Source organism: Balaenoptera ricei, chromosome 7 (genome assembly GCF_028023285.1).
Source record: "Balaenoptera ricei isolate mBalRic1 chromosome 7, mBalRic1.hap2, whole genome shotgun sequence".
In the NCBI taxonomy this organism is placed as follows: domain Eukaryota; kingdom Metazoa; phylum Chordata; class Mammalia; order Artiodactyla; family Balaenopteridae; genus Balaenoptera; species Balaenoptera ricei.
In genome coordinates, this window is record NC_082645.1 from 14,573,349 (window position 1) to 14,591,103 (window position 17,755).

The 17,755-nt window shown below is 33.6% G+C and overlaps 1 protein-coding gene across 1 annotated transcript in view; it reads right to left on the reverse strand.

Moving 5' to 3' along the window:
- The window catches only part of MAP3K2 (mitogen-activated protein kinase kinase kinase 2), an 88,779-nt gene that overhangs the window by 19,210 nt on the left and 51,814 nt on the right, over window positions 1-17,755 (reverse strand). The window contains exons 2-11 of the mRNA XM_059927691.1: window positions 17,493-17,562; window positions 14,385-14,503; window positions 13,672-13,712; window positions 12,053-12,152; window positions 6,846-6,959; window positions 6,585-6,672; window positions 3,122-3,252; window positions 2,110-2,189; window positions 752-819; window positions 482-574 (exon numbers count right to left, since the gene is read on the reverse strand). Coding sequence (XP_059783674.1) covers window positions 482-574; window positions 752-819; window positions 2,110-2,189; window positions 3,122-3,252; window positions 6,585-6,672; window positions 6,846-6,959; window positions 12,053-12,152; window positions 13,672-13,712; window positions 14,385-14,503; window positions 17,493-17,499 — 841 coding nt within the window. The 5' untranslated portion in view covers window positions 17,500-17,562. The remainder of the gene's footprint in view (window positions 1-481; window positions 575-751; window positions 820-2,109; window positions 2,190-3,121; window positions 3,253-6,584; window positions 6,673-6,845; window positions 6,960-12,052; window positions 12,153-13,671; window positions 13,713-14,384; window positions 14,504-17,492; window positions 17,563-17,755) is intronic.

The window sequence follows — 17,755 nt, forward strand, 5'->3', positions numbered from 1 at the left end:
AAGTGAAAGCAGAAATGAAAAGTGGGGAAAAAAGAAACAGAATCTGAATATAAATTCAAATAACCTCTTATGTTAACACACACACATTCATAAAAGCATAGAACTCCCTCAGTTTTGTATAAAAAGGAGAAAAAATATATTTTATTCTCATTTCCAATAATGATTTAAAATACAAAATAAAAATTGGAAAGTTTATAGGCAGCAATTTTTTTTCCTTAAAAGGACAATGCAAATAGGCATTTCAACATCAAGGAATAGTTTTCTAGTTAATACCATTTTTAACTACTCCTTTTTTTTTCCTAAGGGAAAGATAAGTATTATGAGGTAAGTTGGCATAAAGCTAAGATGTTATTGTAGTTTTAATTATGATCCAATATCTTTAAAAAAAGTTTTAAGCAGAAAACTAAGTGATATAGGAACAAGTTTATTTTTATTGTTTCTGAGATTTTTAACAAACTGTTCTTTGATCTAATAAACTTACCATCATTATAGTCTTGATGATGATATGAAACATGATACCTTCTTGGATATGTTCCTCCTTTTCCAAATTTCTCAAAGATAGGGTTATCATAGTCTATTAAGACACACAAGAAAGTTGTATACAAGTTATACAAAAGTCAAATATTTCCAATGATGAACAACACATTTACTCATTTTTATTTGATTTTTTTAAAAAAGTTCCCTCGCCCTCCCAGCCAAAAGATTATTCAATGGCGTAACATTTAAACATTTAGAATGTGAACAGTCTAACCTGAAAATTCCTGATGATTATCTGGGTAGCTCTGGGCCCTAGGCATTCGTGATTTTGGATAGCTCTCTCTAAAAGTAGAAAAAGTCTTGTTATTTCAAGACAAAATATTTAAGACATTTAAAAAATCTTTATGCAATACCAATATCTATCTGTATGTATGTGTATATATACATACATATATAAAATAACATATATTTTTATATATACATACATATATACACACACACATACATATATATACACATATATACGCTCTCTCTGAAACATTAACTGAGAAAGGGGGAACTTCTTTTCAAACACTCATTTGGTACATGCATCGCAAAAAGCCTGGCTTTTAAAATTAACCCACAGAGTACAGTGGTAAGAATGATACATTTTGGAATTACAGATGCATGGAAACACCTGTGTTTCAATCCTAGCTCTGCCACTTAAACTAGCTATTGCAACCTTGGCAAATCACCTTTCTGAGACTATTTCCGCATTTATAAGAAGGAGATAATAATGTCTAACTCATCAATTTTATACTTATCTACCTCAGGACAGTGTCTTTCAAGTATTAAGTACTCAATATATAGCTTTCACAACACAATTTCCCTGAATTTCTTAAATGTTTTAAATATCTATCTTGAGACAGACATGGGCACAGACAAAGGTTTCATGTATATGGGTAACAAAAAATTAAATGTAAAGTTCCATACAATATTAGTTATATTTTCCAAATTTGCTTTCATAAAGCAATTCCAGAGGAGATTAAATAGGTCATGATCTTAATAAAGATACTGACTTTGCATGCTACAGGTGAACACTGTCCGATTGAGACCAAGAGAGAGGGAGCACTTGTAACCAAAAATTCACAGATGCAACTTGCCCCAGCTTATATTCCTGAACAGTTGTCTCACAAAAGTACTTAAACTTTAATTGACCAAAATACTGGGACATAATTATCAAGAATATATGTTATTTATAATTTGGTGCCAGAATGAACATAATCCTGAACAGGTGCAACAACTCAAGAATCTCCAAAACAAAACCTATTATGAAAAATTTGACAGCAGTTTCACCAACACATGTTTAAAAGTAAACGTACATAAATTCTAAGTTTGCCTTTAGTTTCAAACACAATTTAGCAAGCAGGAAACTCAAAATATTATAATCAGATATCATTTTAACTAAAAAAGATACCGAGCCCATGAAGTTAAGAAATTTGTCCAAACTGAAAAAATCAATTTGCCGTAAGTATAGATGAGTATCAACTACATTCCTCTGAATGCAGCACAAAAGAGTTGATACTTCGACACGTTATATATATGCATATTTACCCATATATATTAAAAAACAAAAACTACAATCAACATTACCCATCCAGAGGGCTATCAAGTGATGGACAACTCCCTGAGCCAGAATTTTCAGGGCTGCTTAAAGATAATGGGTCCAGCATCTAGAAAAATAAATGGGTCCACCTTGAGTCTGCATGATATAACCAGAAGTTACTGTTTTTTAAAAACAGCTTTATTGAGATATAATTCATGTATCATAAAATTCACCCATTTAAAGCATACAGTGCAGTTCAGTGGTTAATATTGAGAATGTATAACCCTCACCATAATCTCAGAACACTTTCAGTACCCAAAAAAGAAACTCCATATCCAACAGCAGTCATCCCCAGAGTTATTCATTTTTAAATGTTTTAAAAGTAGTTGTCCTTGTAGGTAGGCTACAACTTCAAAATTTACAAACAGAAAAATAGGAATTTTCTATCTCTTTCTCTCTGGATTATTATCTAAATAATTAAAAGCTAAAACACTTCACATAATTTTATTTACTGAAAACTGAACAAAGGGGCCACCCAAATGGAAACAAATGACACCATGACTGCTACATGATTAGAAAATGTAAACTCCTGCAATAATATAAGCAGCCAATGTAATGTTAAGAAAACAATAGCAAATCCATGAAAATACTTCAATACCACAAAACTTTAAAAAACATTTTTAAATGTTTTAGAAAGTAGACAAACCTCAGCTTCACAAAGTTAAATATTTATAGTTTTACTGTGTCTTTCAAATGTTAATTTAAAAAAATCCGAATGTTAATCTCAGGATTATAAGCAAATGCATTCATTCACTTATGGATGAGCGAAGTAAGAGAATCAGCCTCATTCCACCTTCTTTATACGTGAATGCACACAGACACATGTAAATTAGTGGGGTTTTTCTATAGTTCTACTACTTTGTTCGCTTATAAAGGAAGATATGGGATTGGAGAAGAGGTAAAACAAATACCCCCTCCTCCATATACCTGCCAAACCACACTATTCCCTGACAACATCCCTTTAAATGAAATTAAAAACCACATCCAAATTTTGCTTACTTGGTCCATGCTCTCTGGAATGAACTCTCCTTCACTGTTGATACTGGTAAATGACCCATTCCGGGCAACCTGGTGTAATTCATCTGGAATGTATCCAGGGGGAGGGGAGCTTCTATCTCTACTAGTGGGACCTCAAAGGAGAAAAATTATATGATTTTATAAATTCCAGCAGGGAACCAATTCTTGTTTTAATTAAATATACACTCAAAATTTCTGGACTATAATACGAATGCTTTTAGCAACTGAAATCTAGTTTTTATTAAAGCTTATCAGAGCACTCATGTCTGTAAAACTTCAAATGTTTTTATTCCTTTCTAAACTCCCACCTACTGTAATTATTAACCTTATTGTAATATTCACTTACATTTTTTAGGTGGTATGTTCTTCTGACTGCTGGCAACTGCATTATGAGTATTGTATTGATAATACAATAAAGATTTTTAGACAAATGCCACTGCTTCTGCACTTTCAAAGGTCACTTGTACCCTGGTATATGTTACCCTTTAATGTAATTTATGGAAGGCATCATGATGTAGTGGAAAGAATATGGGCTTTACAGTCCAACCTCAATTTAAATCTCAGTTCCAGTTATTTACCAGCTCTGCGTCTTTGGGAAAGTTATCCAATCGCCATGAACCTGTTTCCTCATCTGTAAACATGGGACTAAATCTCTCCTTTGCAAGGGTGTTGTGATGGCAAAATTATTCATAATGAACATATGCTGTGCACATCTGTCTACATGATGTTCTTTCCATTGCCACTCTTTAATCTTTAGAAACCTAAAGTGAGGTTACTTCTTAGTCATTTAGTCAACATTAGAATGTTTCCAATTTGGAATCCTGGATTTTATTCTTGGGTACTTAAAATTAGGCTTTTGGCGGCAAGCCATATTCCTGGAATTTAAATTTCTTCATAGTTTAGAAAATTAGAGAATCTAATATAGTTCATCTAATTATGCTATGCTTGTTAACACAGTTTCTCAGCTTTCCTCCTTATTTTTTGAAATTAAACTATAAAAAAGATATGATGAAATCATGTGAGCATTTGAGTTCTGGTCAGATTTAAAGCAAAAAAGGCTTTTGCCTCATGTAAAGGGGTCACTGTAAATACGTGGCGGCATTTGTTAGTGAAGAGATAGGGAGAAAGAGAACAAAATGATTATCAAGAGATATGCATGAAAAAGATAATTTTTCTACACGGGACTCCAAAATTATTAGGAACTACTGAGCCAGTGGTTGATTTGGGCTTTGTAACAACTATGATCACAATGTCCCTAATATTTTTATTTCTTCCATATGACCCTATTTATAAACGAAGATAAATATACTCATTATTCGAAGCAGATAGGGAAGAAAAAAAGCTTAGAAAATTTCTTCATCTTCTTAATTGATAACCCATTTTTTTGAACCTTTGTTATTAATAGGTATGCCAATGCACTCCTGGTCAAAACCTCCACACCAGCATATACTCCCATCCCAAAAGAAGTTCTTCCTCTATCTTTTGTAAAAATAATTGAAGGAGATAATGATCAATAAATAAGGAAAAAAGATAATGGTCATATCTATCAAAGCCATTTCAAGTTTAAAGAGGTGCCAAGAAAAGACTAGTAAATTTTATACTTTACAATTTCCAGTTTCTTCTTATGCTGGCACTGAAGTCAAACAAGAATATTTATTAGTAGAATAAGAGTGAGACATTCAGTACAGTTTTAAATCAAAATGAATTTAAAATGTCAATTTAACTAATGTATTTAGCTTGTTCTGTCTAATGCAACTAAGATGAATTAGCAATTTTTTACTTTAAAATGATAGGTACTATAATGATAAGAAAAAGGATAAAGAAATAAATGTATGATTAATAATAGTCATGCTTTCTAGTTTGAAAAGCAAAATGTAGTTTAAAAGTGTTCTCTCAGGGACTTCCCTGGTGGTGCAGTGGTTAAGAATCTGCCTGCCAATGCAGGGGACACAGGTTCGAGCCCGGGTCTGGGAAGATCCCACATGCCACAGAGCAACTAAGCCCGTGCACCACAACTACTGAGCCTACGCTCTAGAGCCTGTGAGCCACAACTACTGAGCCCTTGCGCCACAACTACTGAAGCCCGTGCACCTAGAGCCCGTGCTCTGCAACAAGAGAAGCCACCATGATGAGAAGCCCAGGCACCACAAGGAAGAGTAGCCCCCGCTCACCGCAACTAGAGAAAGCCCATGCGCAGCAATGAAGACCCAACGCAGCCAAAAATAAATAAATAAATAAATAAATTTATTAAAAAGAAAAAAAAGTGTTCTCTCAATTGACTGCTACAACAATCCCATGATTAAAGATGAGGACAATGTTAGTGGTCTCAGGTTAATTATAGAGCTGGCATTTGAATTCAGGTACCCCTAATGTTCTTTCATCAAAAATTTAAATTATATCAAAATACATCCAAATGAAGACAAGCAATTTTTATTTTACTTGTATATTATCTCTGCTGCTCATACTTACAACACTTCTCAAACCCAAAGTAAGACAAAAGACAGACACTTAGAAGGAAGTAGTCATAAAAAAAGCTTTTGGGTAACAAAACAGAAGATGAATAACAGATTTTTTGGTTGGTTCACATGCTAATTTAATCTTTTCTTTCATTACTAACAATCCTCTTCTATCACCAGTCTTAGATTCCCTTCCTGCTTCCTCCTTATTCATCTGTTTTATGTCTCCTACTTCCCCCTTTAAATCCATCCCTCACATATGTTTTCATGCTACCTTTAATACCCATATTCACTGCCCTGTTAAAAAGATTTATAAGTGTTTTTCGAGCAATGAAATGTTTTTATCATATAAAAATGTAGATTATCAATGTTTTATACAAATTGAAGAAGATACACAGAACTGGGGAGTTCAGAGCACCTCTGCCCAGCCTATGCCTCTCTAATAGGCCCTCCTTTAAAAAAAGAAAAAAGAGGCACACAGGATCCATTTTTCTTTTTACCATAAACTTAAATATAAGTGTATTTTTAATGACTAATAAAGTAATTATAAAACATAATCTGGAAATTCTTAGCAATCTTTATTTTGGTAGCATTCTTGGCAATAACTAAAACTTAGAGAAAGGTTTATGAACTTAGTCCATCCATTAATTTTAATATGTTAGAATTACTTCATTTAATTTTTTTCCCTTCAGCTTATTTGTACAATTAAAACGCTTTTGAGGTTTTCTTTTAACTTGTTAAACATCAAAATACCCTGGGTATATAAAGAAAGGAAATATTTAAACTGGAGACTGCTAATCGTGTAATACTTGACATTAACTTTTCAAGGGACATCAGATACCAGAACATAGTTAACTGAACTAAATTACAAAGAGTACAGAGATAGGCTGCTATTTATCAGGATTATGTTTAGGTGTTGCCCTACCTTAAAGGATGGAGATGAAACCAAGAAATCACCCATTTCATGATTTCGACACTAGCTTTCTTACCTACTACAGAAAGTCTTTTTTTCCTCTCTGCTCCAAATACTGTGTTATCCAAATCTTCTAGTGATGGCAATGGCTCTAAATTAGTAGCCTACGAAGAAAAAAAGAAGATTCATGCTATTCTTCCCCTTTAGGGCTTTAATCAGAATCCTTTCCCCTACCAAATATAACCCAGGCATTCTGTGTAACTATGTTTCATATATTGACTTTTACAAGCATAAATCCTATAATCCTCACGGAAAAAAAAAAAATCCCAATTCATACCTGTGTACTTCCGTTTATTACAAGTAATATTTTGAGGCTCTTCATATGAATACTGCGATCCAGCAGTTCCACAGCTTTGTCCAAGTCATCTTGGGTGGTTAATGGAATCACCAACTAAACAAACGGGAACAGAATTATGTAGCCATCTCACCAGGTCAAGTCCTCCCGGGAGCATCTCCATTACTATGGAATTATAAACCTCAAAATACCTTGCTCTTTGATTTGTCAGTATAATGAAATTCTGAACGAATACATGTATCTAGATTGTTTTGCTCTTCCCATCCTACCATCGCTAAAATCATAAAATGAGTATGGATTAATAAATTTTTTTGCTTTACTGAACATTAAATTCTTCTAGAAAACACATTTAAAGATTAAAGATCAATTTTCTAGGATATTTCCATAATATTATTAAACCTAAGTTATAATATCTTCACCTCAAAACAGCATTAAGGAACATACACAGAAACTACGTAAAATAACAGTACTACCGTTTATCTGCATGATGAAGGGTTTACTTGTCTTACAGCAACACAGATTCTCGCCCTCACCCGGAATGCTTACCAACATACAAAATACAATGAGCATCAGGGACGGACGCCATGGAGGGGTGCCTCCACTAACGTACCTGCAATCTACAGCCTACCTGGCGCTCTTATCTCTGACTTGACCACTACAGTCTAAAACAAGTAAGCTAAATGGGTGAGCCATCCTACAGTAACGCCTGAATGTTGAAATCTGCTTTCATTAGTCCTCTCATGGATCAGATGTTATAAGGGACAAAAGCACCTGAACAGCCTGTGAGGAAAAAGCATGATTCATACTACTTAACAAAATACTTCTTTTTTTAAAAATGTAAACTTAGTAGCTTAAGATGACTTTGTCAATAATCTTCAAAGTACATTCCGTTTCACTGAAAGGACAGAATAAAAACAAGTGAACATATTCCATACTTGTGAGCCGGCACTAACTAACACAGTATATAAGCCAATCAAACGTAAAGGCCTAGTTAGTTAAGGGTCCTCTACAGTACAAATATCTTGCAGGTAAGGACTCCCCCTAAGCCAGCAATGAACACAGAGCACATCAAAAACCAAATACTTGGTAAATATTGTTTAATAAATATCATAGGGTAAAAGCTTCATCTGCACCCAAACCCACTAGCTGACATGGTGTGCATTCATTCCCCGTAGATTTCTTTATGAAAACTATTCCTTGTTTTAAGAAAGGCTGCCAGACACAAATACAAAGCAGAACTAATGTGAATTACATCATACAATCTGCTTACATTTACTTACTCTGTACTTGAAATTATATTCCCAATTTCTGTTCATATAGCTAGTTTTATACTGTCACAATTTAGCTACTATCAGGCCTTTTTTTCCCTGTGATAATTTTTTTCTAATAAAAAAAAGAATATTAACTGTTTGGTATCATAGCACAAGTCTGATCTACTTAAATTCCTTTCATTTTCCTATCAATCATGAACCATATTGGTACACCTTGTTCCCATCTTTAACAGTTTTTAAATTATATTTTAAGCACTAGAAAACATTTTAAAGCAATGAAGAGGATTGTTTTGCCAACTTTTCATTTAGGGGGAAACCTGAATGTTTACTTTAACTACACATTATTTATAATTGGATTGTTTACTTCTCCAAGATACTGCTGCTTTGGAAGTAAAAAAGCACTAATTTAAATCACAGCAACAAAGTATGAACATAAATGATTCCGCTCTTCTTTAGCTTACGAAAGTGAAATCTGGCCATTCTGGAGTACCTGCGGTGGCAGCCTGGACTACTGTCTATATATCACTGATGTAATCCCTCATATGTGCTGAGATCACTCATTACAAATTTTAAAACAAAGACTAAGAGTCACGAACAAGTCCCACCCTACCTAAATTATACTCAATAAGTCACCCAATATTTCCCAGCTTGGTGAATTCATTTTGGCCTCATTCATAAAATCTATTTGCCTCTGGCTTATTACTGATAAATCCAGTTGTATGTTAATAAAAATCATTTCTGGAAAGGAAACTAAAAATTAAGTCCAAAACCCCGTTAAATAGAACCTAAATTTGAAATAAGTTAATTATCTTCCTAACTTTACATAGTGAAACATGAAAACTGTCTATAAAAAGCCTTGTCCTCCTCTACCCATCTAAAATGGGAAAGGTCTTAGAAAACCCACTTACTTTTGCCTGCACACCCCCATTTATCTCCTGTGACAATACACACACACCCGACACTTTATTAGATAAAGAGTAGCCTAACTCACAGATCCAACCAATCCCAGCTTAAATTTGCTTGTTTCCATTCTGGCAAACCAGAAGTTATAGTCTTTTAGAACAGAGGATTTTATATTACAGGAGAAAAAAAAAATTTATAGAACTGGAAAAACAAGCAGTCTAAATGAGTTTTTAGCTTGTCTACAAGTCCACGAAACTAATAACCCTTGTTAAGTCTTTCCCTAGTGCCCCCAATGTCCAAGGACATGCCCTGGGCTTGTCATGATGTGAATCAGGACATGGTTAACTCACAGAATCTCACAGAAACTCAGAGTTGCAAGACAATTTTAAACAATGTAATGTTACCCCAATGCCTCCTCCACCACATTTCTGCCAAGAGGCCACCCAGCGTAATGGCAAAACCACTCTCAGAAATCCTTTAGAAAGCATGAGAAAAAGAAACTGAAATGGAGACATTTTCCAATTTTTAGACAATGGGAGAGGGTTCCTAAAACTACAGATCAATTAGCTTGATGTCAATGCTCAAGAAAACCCTAGAAAAAATTACACGCAGGCACCCCTTGTTTTAGTGTGCTTCACTTTACTGCACTTCACAGATACCGTGTTTTTTACAAATTGAAGGTCTGTGGCACCCCTGCCGCAAGTCTACTGGCACCATTTCTCCAATAGCATTTACTCCCCTTATGTCTCTGTGTCACATTTTGGTAATTCTTCCTAATATTTCAAACTTTGTCATTATTATTACAATTGTTATGGTGATCTATGATCAGTGATCTTTGATGTTACTATTACAAAAAGATTACAGTTTGCTGAAGGCTAAGATGATGGTTAGAATTTTTTAGCAATAAAAGTATTTTTAAGTAAGATTTTTTTTTAGACATAATGCTATTGCACATTTAAGAGACTATATTATAATGTAAGCTTAACTTTTATATGCACTGGGAAACCAAACAATTCATGTGACTAGTTGTATTACAATAGTCACTTTATTGTAGTGGTCTGGAACTGAACCTGCAGTATCTCCAAGGTATGCCTATAAACAAATTGGGAGAACTCAGAAAATAAACAGTAATTTTAGGAGCTCAGACAGGTACAATAGGAACAAATCATGTCAAACTAACTTCATTTTTCTTGATAGAACTACTAAGTTCACAGATTAAGACAATATTGTAGTCAATGTATCTTGGCATTTGAAAGTTTTCCATGATACAATTTTAGACCAAACAAAACCAAAACAAAGATATAACTGGGTTCCTTAGAATCATACCATGAGATAAAGATTCAAGTATGTTTATAAAAGATACTAGGAAACACTGATAGGGGAATGGGGAAGACAGGGAAGAGAAGGAGCCCCATAAAGGGTATACTATCCAGCACTTACCACAGTTGGTAAGTGGGGCCCATCCATCTCCACCTCCCACCACATCCTTGAGCCTCATATCGCCAATCCCAATTCCCCACCACCACCATATGTACTTCAGCTTACACCCTATAGCCATACCTCTGAAAAGCCCTCAGAGTCTCAGGGGCTGGCAGATGGAAATCAGGCCAGCACAAACAGAAATAAATATCAAGATAGGGCCAGGCAACAAGAGGTGTTCATGGCTAACTGAAAACCCAAAAAAGTATTTGAAAAATAACATTTTAAGGTATTACCACAGTATAGTACTCATCACTTTGTTCAGAAATATTATTTGGATATGGATTTTTACTTTATCAAAATATTTTCCACTTTCAGCTATAAGTGGTTTCTTTAGACAAGCTACATTAGCATGTTCTTTTGCTTTAAAATAACAGTAATTCATTTGAAAATCTAATATTTCAAATATTTTTATTAGCACAATGCTTTAATATTTGCAAAGTACTTTCACACTTTCTCAAATTAATTTTTACTGAACTTTCCACTGTCACTCCATTCCCGCTGACACTTTTTCTATTCCTGACACACAAGTCTTTTCCATCTTAGGATCTCTGTATGCTCTGCTCTCAAGCTGCTCTCTCTGTCAGGAATGTTGTTCCCCTCAAACTCTTTGCAGGGTTGGCTTTTCATACTTCAAATCTCAACAACTAAATAGTACCACCTCATTCAGCTCTTCCTTAGTACCACCTAAATAGGACACCTACTGCCCTTGCCTTTATCCTTTATCATAACACTTTATGCATTTCCTTCAAAGAACTTCACATATTTAAACAATTCAATTGTTAACTGTCTGCTTCTACCACAAGTCTATAAACTCCATGAGGGGTTGTAATTCATAAATCATAGCCATCATGCCTGGCAAATTCAACAGTATTTTTCGACAGGGAAAAAAACCAAATTAACCAATTAACTAAATTGTCCCTAAAATTTTTTAAATCTCAAGATCTTGATCTGAGATCACAGGACTTGAAAGAAATCTCAGAGATTTGCAATCCAAATTTTACAGAAGGTTCAAAAGGGATTCCCCAGAACACAGAGCTCCTGAATGTCATAGTGAGCCCTTAAGATTACAAGTACTGACTCCCAAACATAAACATGATGATCTAATCACGTCCTTACAAACATGAAAGTAATCCTTTAAGCTTTAACTAAACTGTCCAACTACCAAAGCTCGGTTGACTCTGTAGACAAGTATACATATATAACTGGGTTCCTTAGAACTCCTTAGAGAGTTCATCAATAAAGAACAAAGAGTAAAAATAAAACACAAATAAGCAGCAAACCTCTAAGTAATACATATATTTCCTCCTTTAATAGATTCTCAATTATTTGCACAGTAGCACCTTTCAATATCTTCCACAATGAAAAAACTCATTTTAATAAGTTAAACTTTACTTCTGTTATCTTATTCTTCTCTAAAATACCATATCCTTATCAAGCCCCAAATAAAAGCACAACCATCCTAAAACAATCTCTTAAATAAACACACTGTTTTCCAAAATAAGAACTATTGAAAGTTAAACTGTACATGTTTACCTCATTATTTGTATAATGTAGGTCCATAGACTGTCCAAAGGCAATTTTAGCTTTAGACCTCAGATCTTCCAGTTTAACTGGTCTGGGAAACTGAAGGATTCTATATAGACAGAATTTTTATATATTTTATTTTCTTAGGCATAGTTAAACAACTTACTTGCAACAGTTATCGCTTGGATAGAGAAATATAAAATTAAGTTAAAATGTAAACATTCACTTAAACACTACAATGGCACATTTTTGATCAAGTGCACCAATATTTCAATACAAAGTTCAAGAACTCTGAAGTTTGTTCTATCTTAATAAAAATTATAAAAAGGAAATTCTCTAAATGTTCTGCACTTTATAATTTGTGCTGCAAGTGTTATATGAACATAAAAGAGCAATGTAAAATGTTCATTGAGGAAAGTGATTAAACTTAACTATGTTGACATCCATACGATGAAATACATCGAAACTGTTAAAAAGAATAAAGCTGTTCTCCAGGGATCCAAATTTTGATTCCTGTACCCTTATCAACTCAACATTTCTGAGCACATATATATATCATGTAAGCATATCTCCCCCAGATAAATATCTTTAAAGGGTTAAAATTTTTAAATTCTAGAATTTTCTTCGTATTTCACAAAGGATTGACTTGTGTTGCCCCTGGGGACCATGCACCTAAGCTTGGAGACTATTCTACTAGACCGTAGGTTTTGTAACAGGAGGGATCATGTCTATTTCACTTACTTTATTCCCTTCATAGCCTAGCATATAGTAAGTACTCAATAAATAGTGCTCAATGAATAAAAAAAAAAATTGAGAAAATATCCATAAAGAATTGTAAATAGGAAAAAAGTAGATTGGACAATACACGTATGGTATATCTGGTATGTTCCCCCCCCTCCTTTTTTTAAACATCTCCGTGTAAAACATTTTTACATCTTCAGGTTGTATGATTTATGAGCCTTTTAAAATTCCTTAAAATGGTTAGATCTTTCATTAAATTAATTTAATGAGACACTAATAATAGAAATAAAATCCCATCTTCTCTAACTCCTATTAGGTCTTGTTTAGCAATTCTGTTGTCAACCACCACTACTACGACTTCCACCATTCCACTGAGATACAGATACCCAGTTGAAGGCTAGGCTTCCACCTCCGCTAAGTAATTTGTAGTCACCATTCCAACTCACTTTCCTCAATGTTATTAATTAAATACAGGTCATATGATTAAAGTCTCTTGAGAATAATCAAAATTGTGAATTTAAGTCCATGCACCTAAATTCTATATGGTATCTGAAGGGCTGATACAATTATAATAAGGAGAAATATATTTAATTTCCACTGAGTAAAAATTTTTTAAAATGGTTATATTTAAAACTGCATTATGCAATGACCTTATTTATTTCCTAGTACTGCAAAGTAAAAACATTAATCATTTCTGATGTTTAGCCTGAATTTTGACAGGTTCTATCTTAAGTCCAAGTACACATTACAGTTACCAAGGACTATTCCATTCTCAATTTGTAAGCCATGAACCTTCATTAAAATTCTAAAAACAACCTCTAATGGTCTTAACTAGGACATGCATTTGATTATATCAATAAACCAACATATAATGTTTCCTTCCTTACCTTTTTTCTCCTCTGTGTTCAAATTTGACTCGGACATCATTCTGTAATGAAATAATAAATCATTTCAGAGATCAGATAAAATTTCCAGAATTTCTAAACCACTTTTTTCTTAGTCACTCATTTAAAATAGAGCAGAGGGGGAAGAAGGTTTCATTTTCAGTGTCAACTCCAATCAATTGATAGTGTCTACCAAAGAGCTGAGCTGAGAACTAGGTTGCTGAATCTGGGCTCAACAGGAAAGAGCACCAAGGTCTATTAGTGATGGCATCATGGGTCTGCGACATTTGCTAATTCTGTTAGAGGGCAATATAGAATACTATATTTCCACTTTTTATGTTAGACATCCCAAACAAATTTTATATTATACTCCAATAAAAATTAATTAAAAAAAGAATCAAAATGATCTTCATCTGTAAATATACAGAATAATAGACTATTTTAAATAAAAACCACTTGGTTGTGTTACGTGCCTTAAGAATTGGATGAAACATCAACTCTAGAGAGAAGTTACCACATTAAATGAAACTACCATTTAACAAAACAAAACAAAACAGACACCCTATGGAAAAATGTATGACAAACAACAAAATACTTGATTCGAAAGTGTAAAAGCTAATCACTTTAAACAAACCCTCTATACGATTAGGATATTCAAAGAAAGTAATTCATAGAATAACAATATATATTTATTAAAATATTATTGAGACAAATACCTGCTTTTTTGGTGATAAGGATTTTGCTTTTCTGGTTTCCTGTAAGGATAATGCTGGTCGACTGGCCTTATGAAGAACAGCCAAATCTTGCATGATTGAGTTCAAAGCTTGCTGATCATCTAGGTATTTTTAAAATAACATATACACAGAATTGTAATTTCAATATGTATTTATCATAGACATCAATACAAAATTTATAGTAAAATTTAATGCAAAAATACATTAATTTAATGCAAAAAAATGCATCTAGAACATTTTCAATGCCTACATTCCTGCTATTTTGGTGAAATAAAAATTTAGTTATTTAAAAACTGAAGACAAGTAACATTAAAACTGCACTAGACTCAAGCACCTGCATCATACTTGCACAGGTGTTCACACGAGACATTTATAAGGCAAGTAAAGTCATTCTGATGCTTCTAATGATGTAACATCCTAGCATATGGGTCAAAACAGCCCTGTTATGACAATTTCTTTTCTATGACTCCTAAACAAAACATCAACAAGACATCTAAAATCTTAATTAAAACAAGTGGGGGAAAAATAAACAACTTTCTGTAAATACCATCATTATTTAACATTTATGTTCAAAGTATGGAATTCCTTTTAGAGTTTTTCTCTTTCATCGATACTTTAAGTCAGAAACAAAGAAACGCTTTATAGGTGGATGAAGACCTACTGATACTTGAAAGTGTTTTTTTTTTTAACTTCTCCACCATAACGTTCAACAAGACTACATTTAACAGACAAACTAATGGTCTCAGCCACTAACAACTTAAAAGGTATCAATGCAAGAAAAAAGTAATGAATCCATAAAACTGAATGAAAGGATCATGAACCATGAACTTTTAATCTCTTCCAAACACATCAAAGATTTCTTTCTAAGACTATAAGCATAAGCCTCCTAGTAATGTCAATTATATGATCTCTGGAAAACTTCAGAGACAATTTAATTGATTTTCACTAGTAAATCAACTCTACTAATGATAATCAACAATTGGTAAATAAAGAAACTGAGGAACTTTACAGCTTACATTTTAAAATGTAACCATTTTGGTGAAGAATAATTTATGTTCCAGAGCAGTAGTAATTAAAACATGCTTTATCCTGTAAAGGGAGATCATTAAAAAGAATGTGGCAATGGGGCTTCCCTGGTGGCGCAGTGGTTGAGAATCCGCCTGCCAATGCAGGGGACACGGGTTCGAGCCCTGGTCTGGGAAGATCCCACATGCCGTGGAGCAACTAAGCCCGTGCGCCACAACTACTGAGCCTGCGCGTCTGGAGCCTGTGCTCCACAACAAGAGAGGCCGCGATAGTGAGAGGCCCGCGCACCGCAATGAAGAGTGGCCCCCGCTTGCCGCAACTAGAGAAAGCCCTCACACAGAAATGAAGAACCAACACAGCCAAAAATAAATAAATAAAATTAAAAAAGAAAAAAGAATGTGGCAAGTCAATGGCTTCATCAGTCTTTCAAAGACACAAATAGCTGACTTCTCTAACGTGTAAATTTTTTATAACACTCAATATATTGTTCTACAGTGAAAAAACTTGCATATTAAAATTAAAATAATGGCTCCAAAGGTTTTGTTAATAAATTCCAGGTCTGGAGAAAATTTTAATCCTTCACAAAGTATTCTTTGTAAAATAAAATTTCTATATAATATTAGCTTAGCCAAACAGTAACTGAGCCAGATGGGTATAATGTAATCACAACATGTGTACTGTATATGGGTCCAAGCCAGATTATGTCATTTATTGATAAAAATAAATCCTCCCTTAGGAAAAGAATAAGCTGAAAATGATCTGAACTGGAATAAAATTATCTGATGTAGCCTTAAGAAAAGTAAGACCCTTAATTCTATACTGGGGAAAGGAAAACTCTTAAACATATCTATGTTTTAATTATTTTCTTCATTAAACACTTGAATTTAGGCATTTTCACAATATTTAATGTTTAACATTACATGTTTAATATTATAACACCAAAATAAATAAATGCCTGGGAAGGCTTTGGCTTAAATCTCTTATCACATTTACATATACTAACTTCCTTGTTTAAAAAAATGAATACCGTTTTCTATAGTACATGTAAAGAAGTAAAGAGAGCCATTTGAATAAAAGTAACTTCTTAGGGAGATGACATACAACTGAAGGGTTATTTAATTGAATTCCTTCTTTTTCTGGAATGAAGGAGAATCAGATGGTAAATAAGTACCCAGCAGGCAGATTCTTAATCACTGCACCAACCAGGGAAATCCGAGTGACTAATATTGATACATTTGTTAAGCAAGTGGTAGGAAAAGTGTGACAAAGACAAACATTGGCAAATACATGTCAGCATTAAGATATCGTTATAAGATACTGGTCTAAGTTTAAAACCTTAGCTTCCAACTACCCAGTCCATTTTTCCCCATTTAAGATCGGACAGGCCAGTTGCTCCATTTGTTTCTAGTGTTTCACTGTCCAGTCCCTGCCTCATATTGGAATGCTCAACCCCAAGGAGAAAAGAGAAGAAAAGAAAGAAAAGAGAGTAAAGAAGAAAACAAAATGATATATAAACTGAACACCCACAATCCATTCCCATACTTTAGCCTCTCTTTCCATTAACATTACGACACCATAGGAAATTCACAAGAGTTGTAAAACATATCCTCTTCGAGCATCAATGATTTACTGCTCTATTCTTTTATAAAGTTTTATGATTTATTATTTTTATGCAGCTATTTTCCTTAGCCTATCTATATTATTACACTGTTGAGTAATTAAAACAATTCATTCTTCAGCATTTATTCAACCTTTAAAAGTCAGGTTTCTTTACTAAGTATTCTCTCTGGCCATCAGGTTCTAAGAAAATCACAATCCATCTTAACAGTTTATTTTGAATGTCCATACTCTGTCCTGCATAAACTGGTTATCCCAAAACTGTAAAAGTCAACACAAAAAGTGCTTTAATTGAAAATCTATTAAGTAAATAAATGTAAATATTACATAAATCTACTTAATCATAAAATTTCTTCATAAAAAGCTTATCATACACACAGAGAAAAAGTTTTCCTTCCCATTTTATCCTTTAATTATAGATGAGAAATGCTTTTAGTTGGAACTCACCCATCATTGGCAACCAGCTTGACTATTTGAAAATTAGGGAAATGGTTCTCTCATCAGCATTCTCTATTGCCTAAGAATATAAAAAGATGAACACGTTAATAAGATGAAGAAAGAGAAGAGACAGCCACAAAAAGAAAAAAGTCAGTATAAATAACACTAATGTGAATGTACAATAGTAATACTTTACACATTTTGCTGGGGAGAAGTGCTTTCTTTTTTCCAGATATTCAATTATTGAGAAGGAACTGAAAATCATTATTATT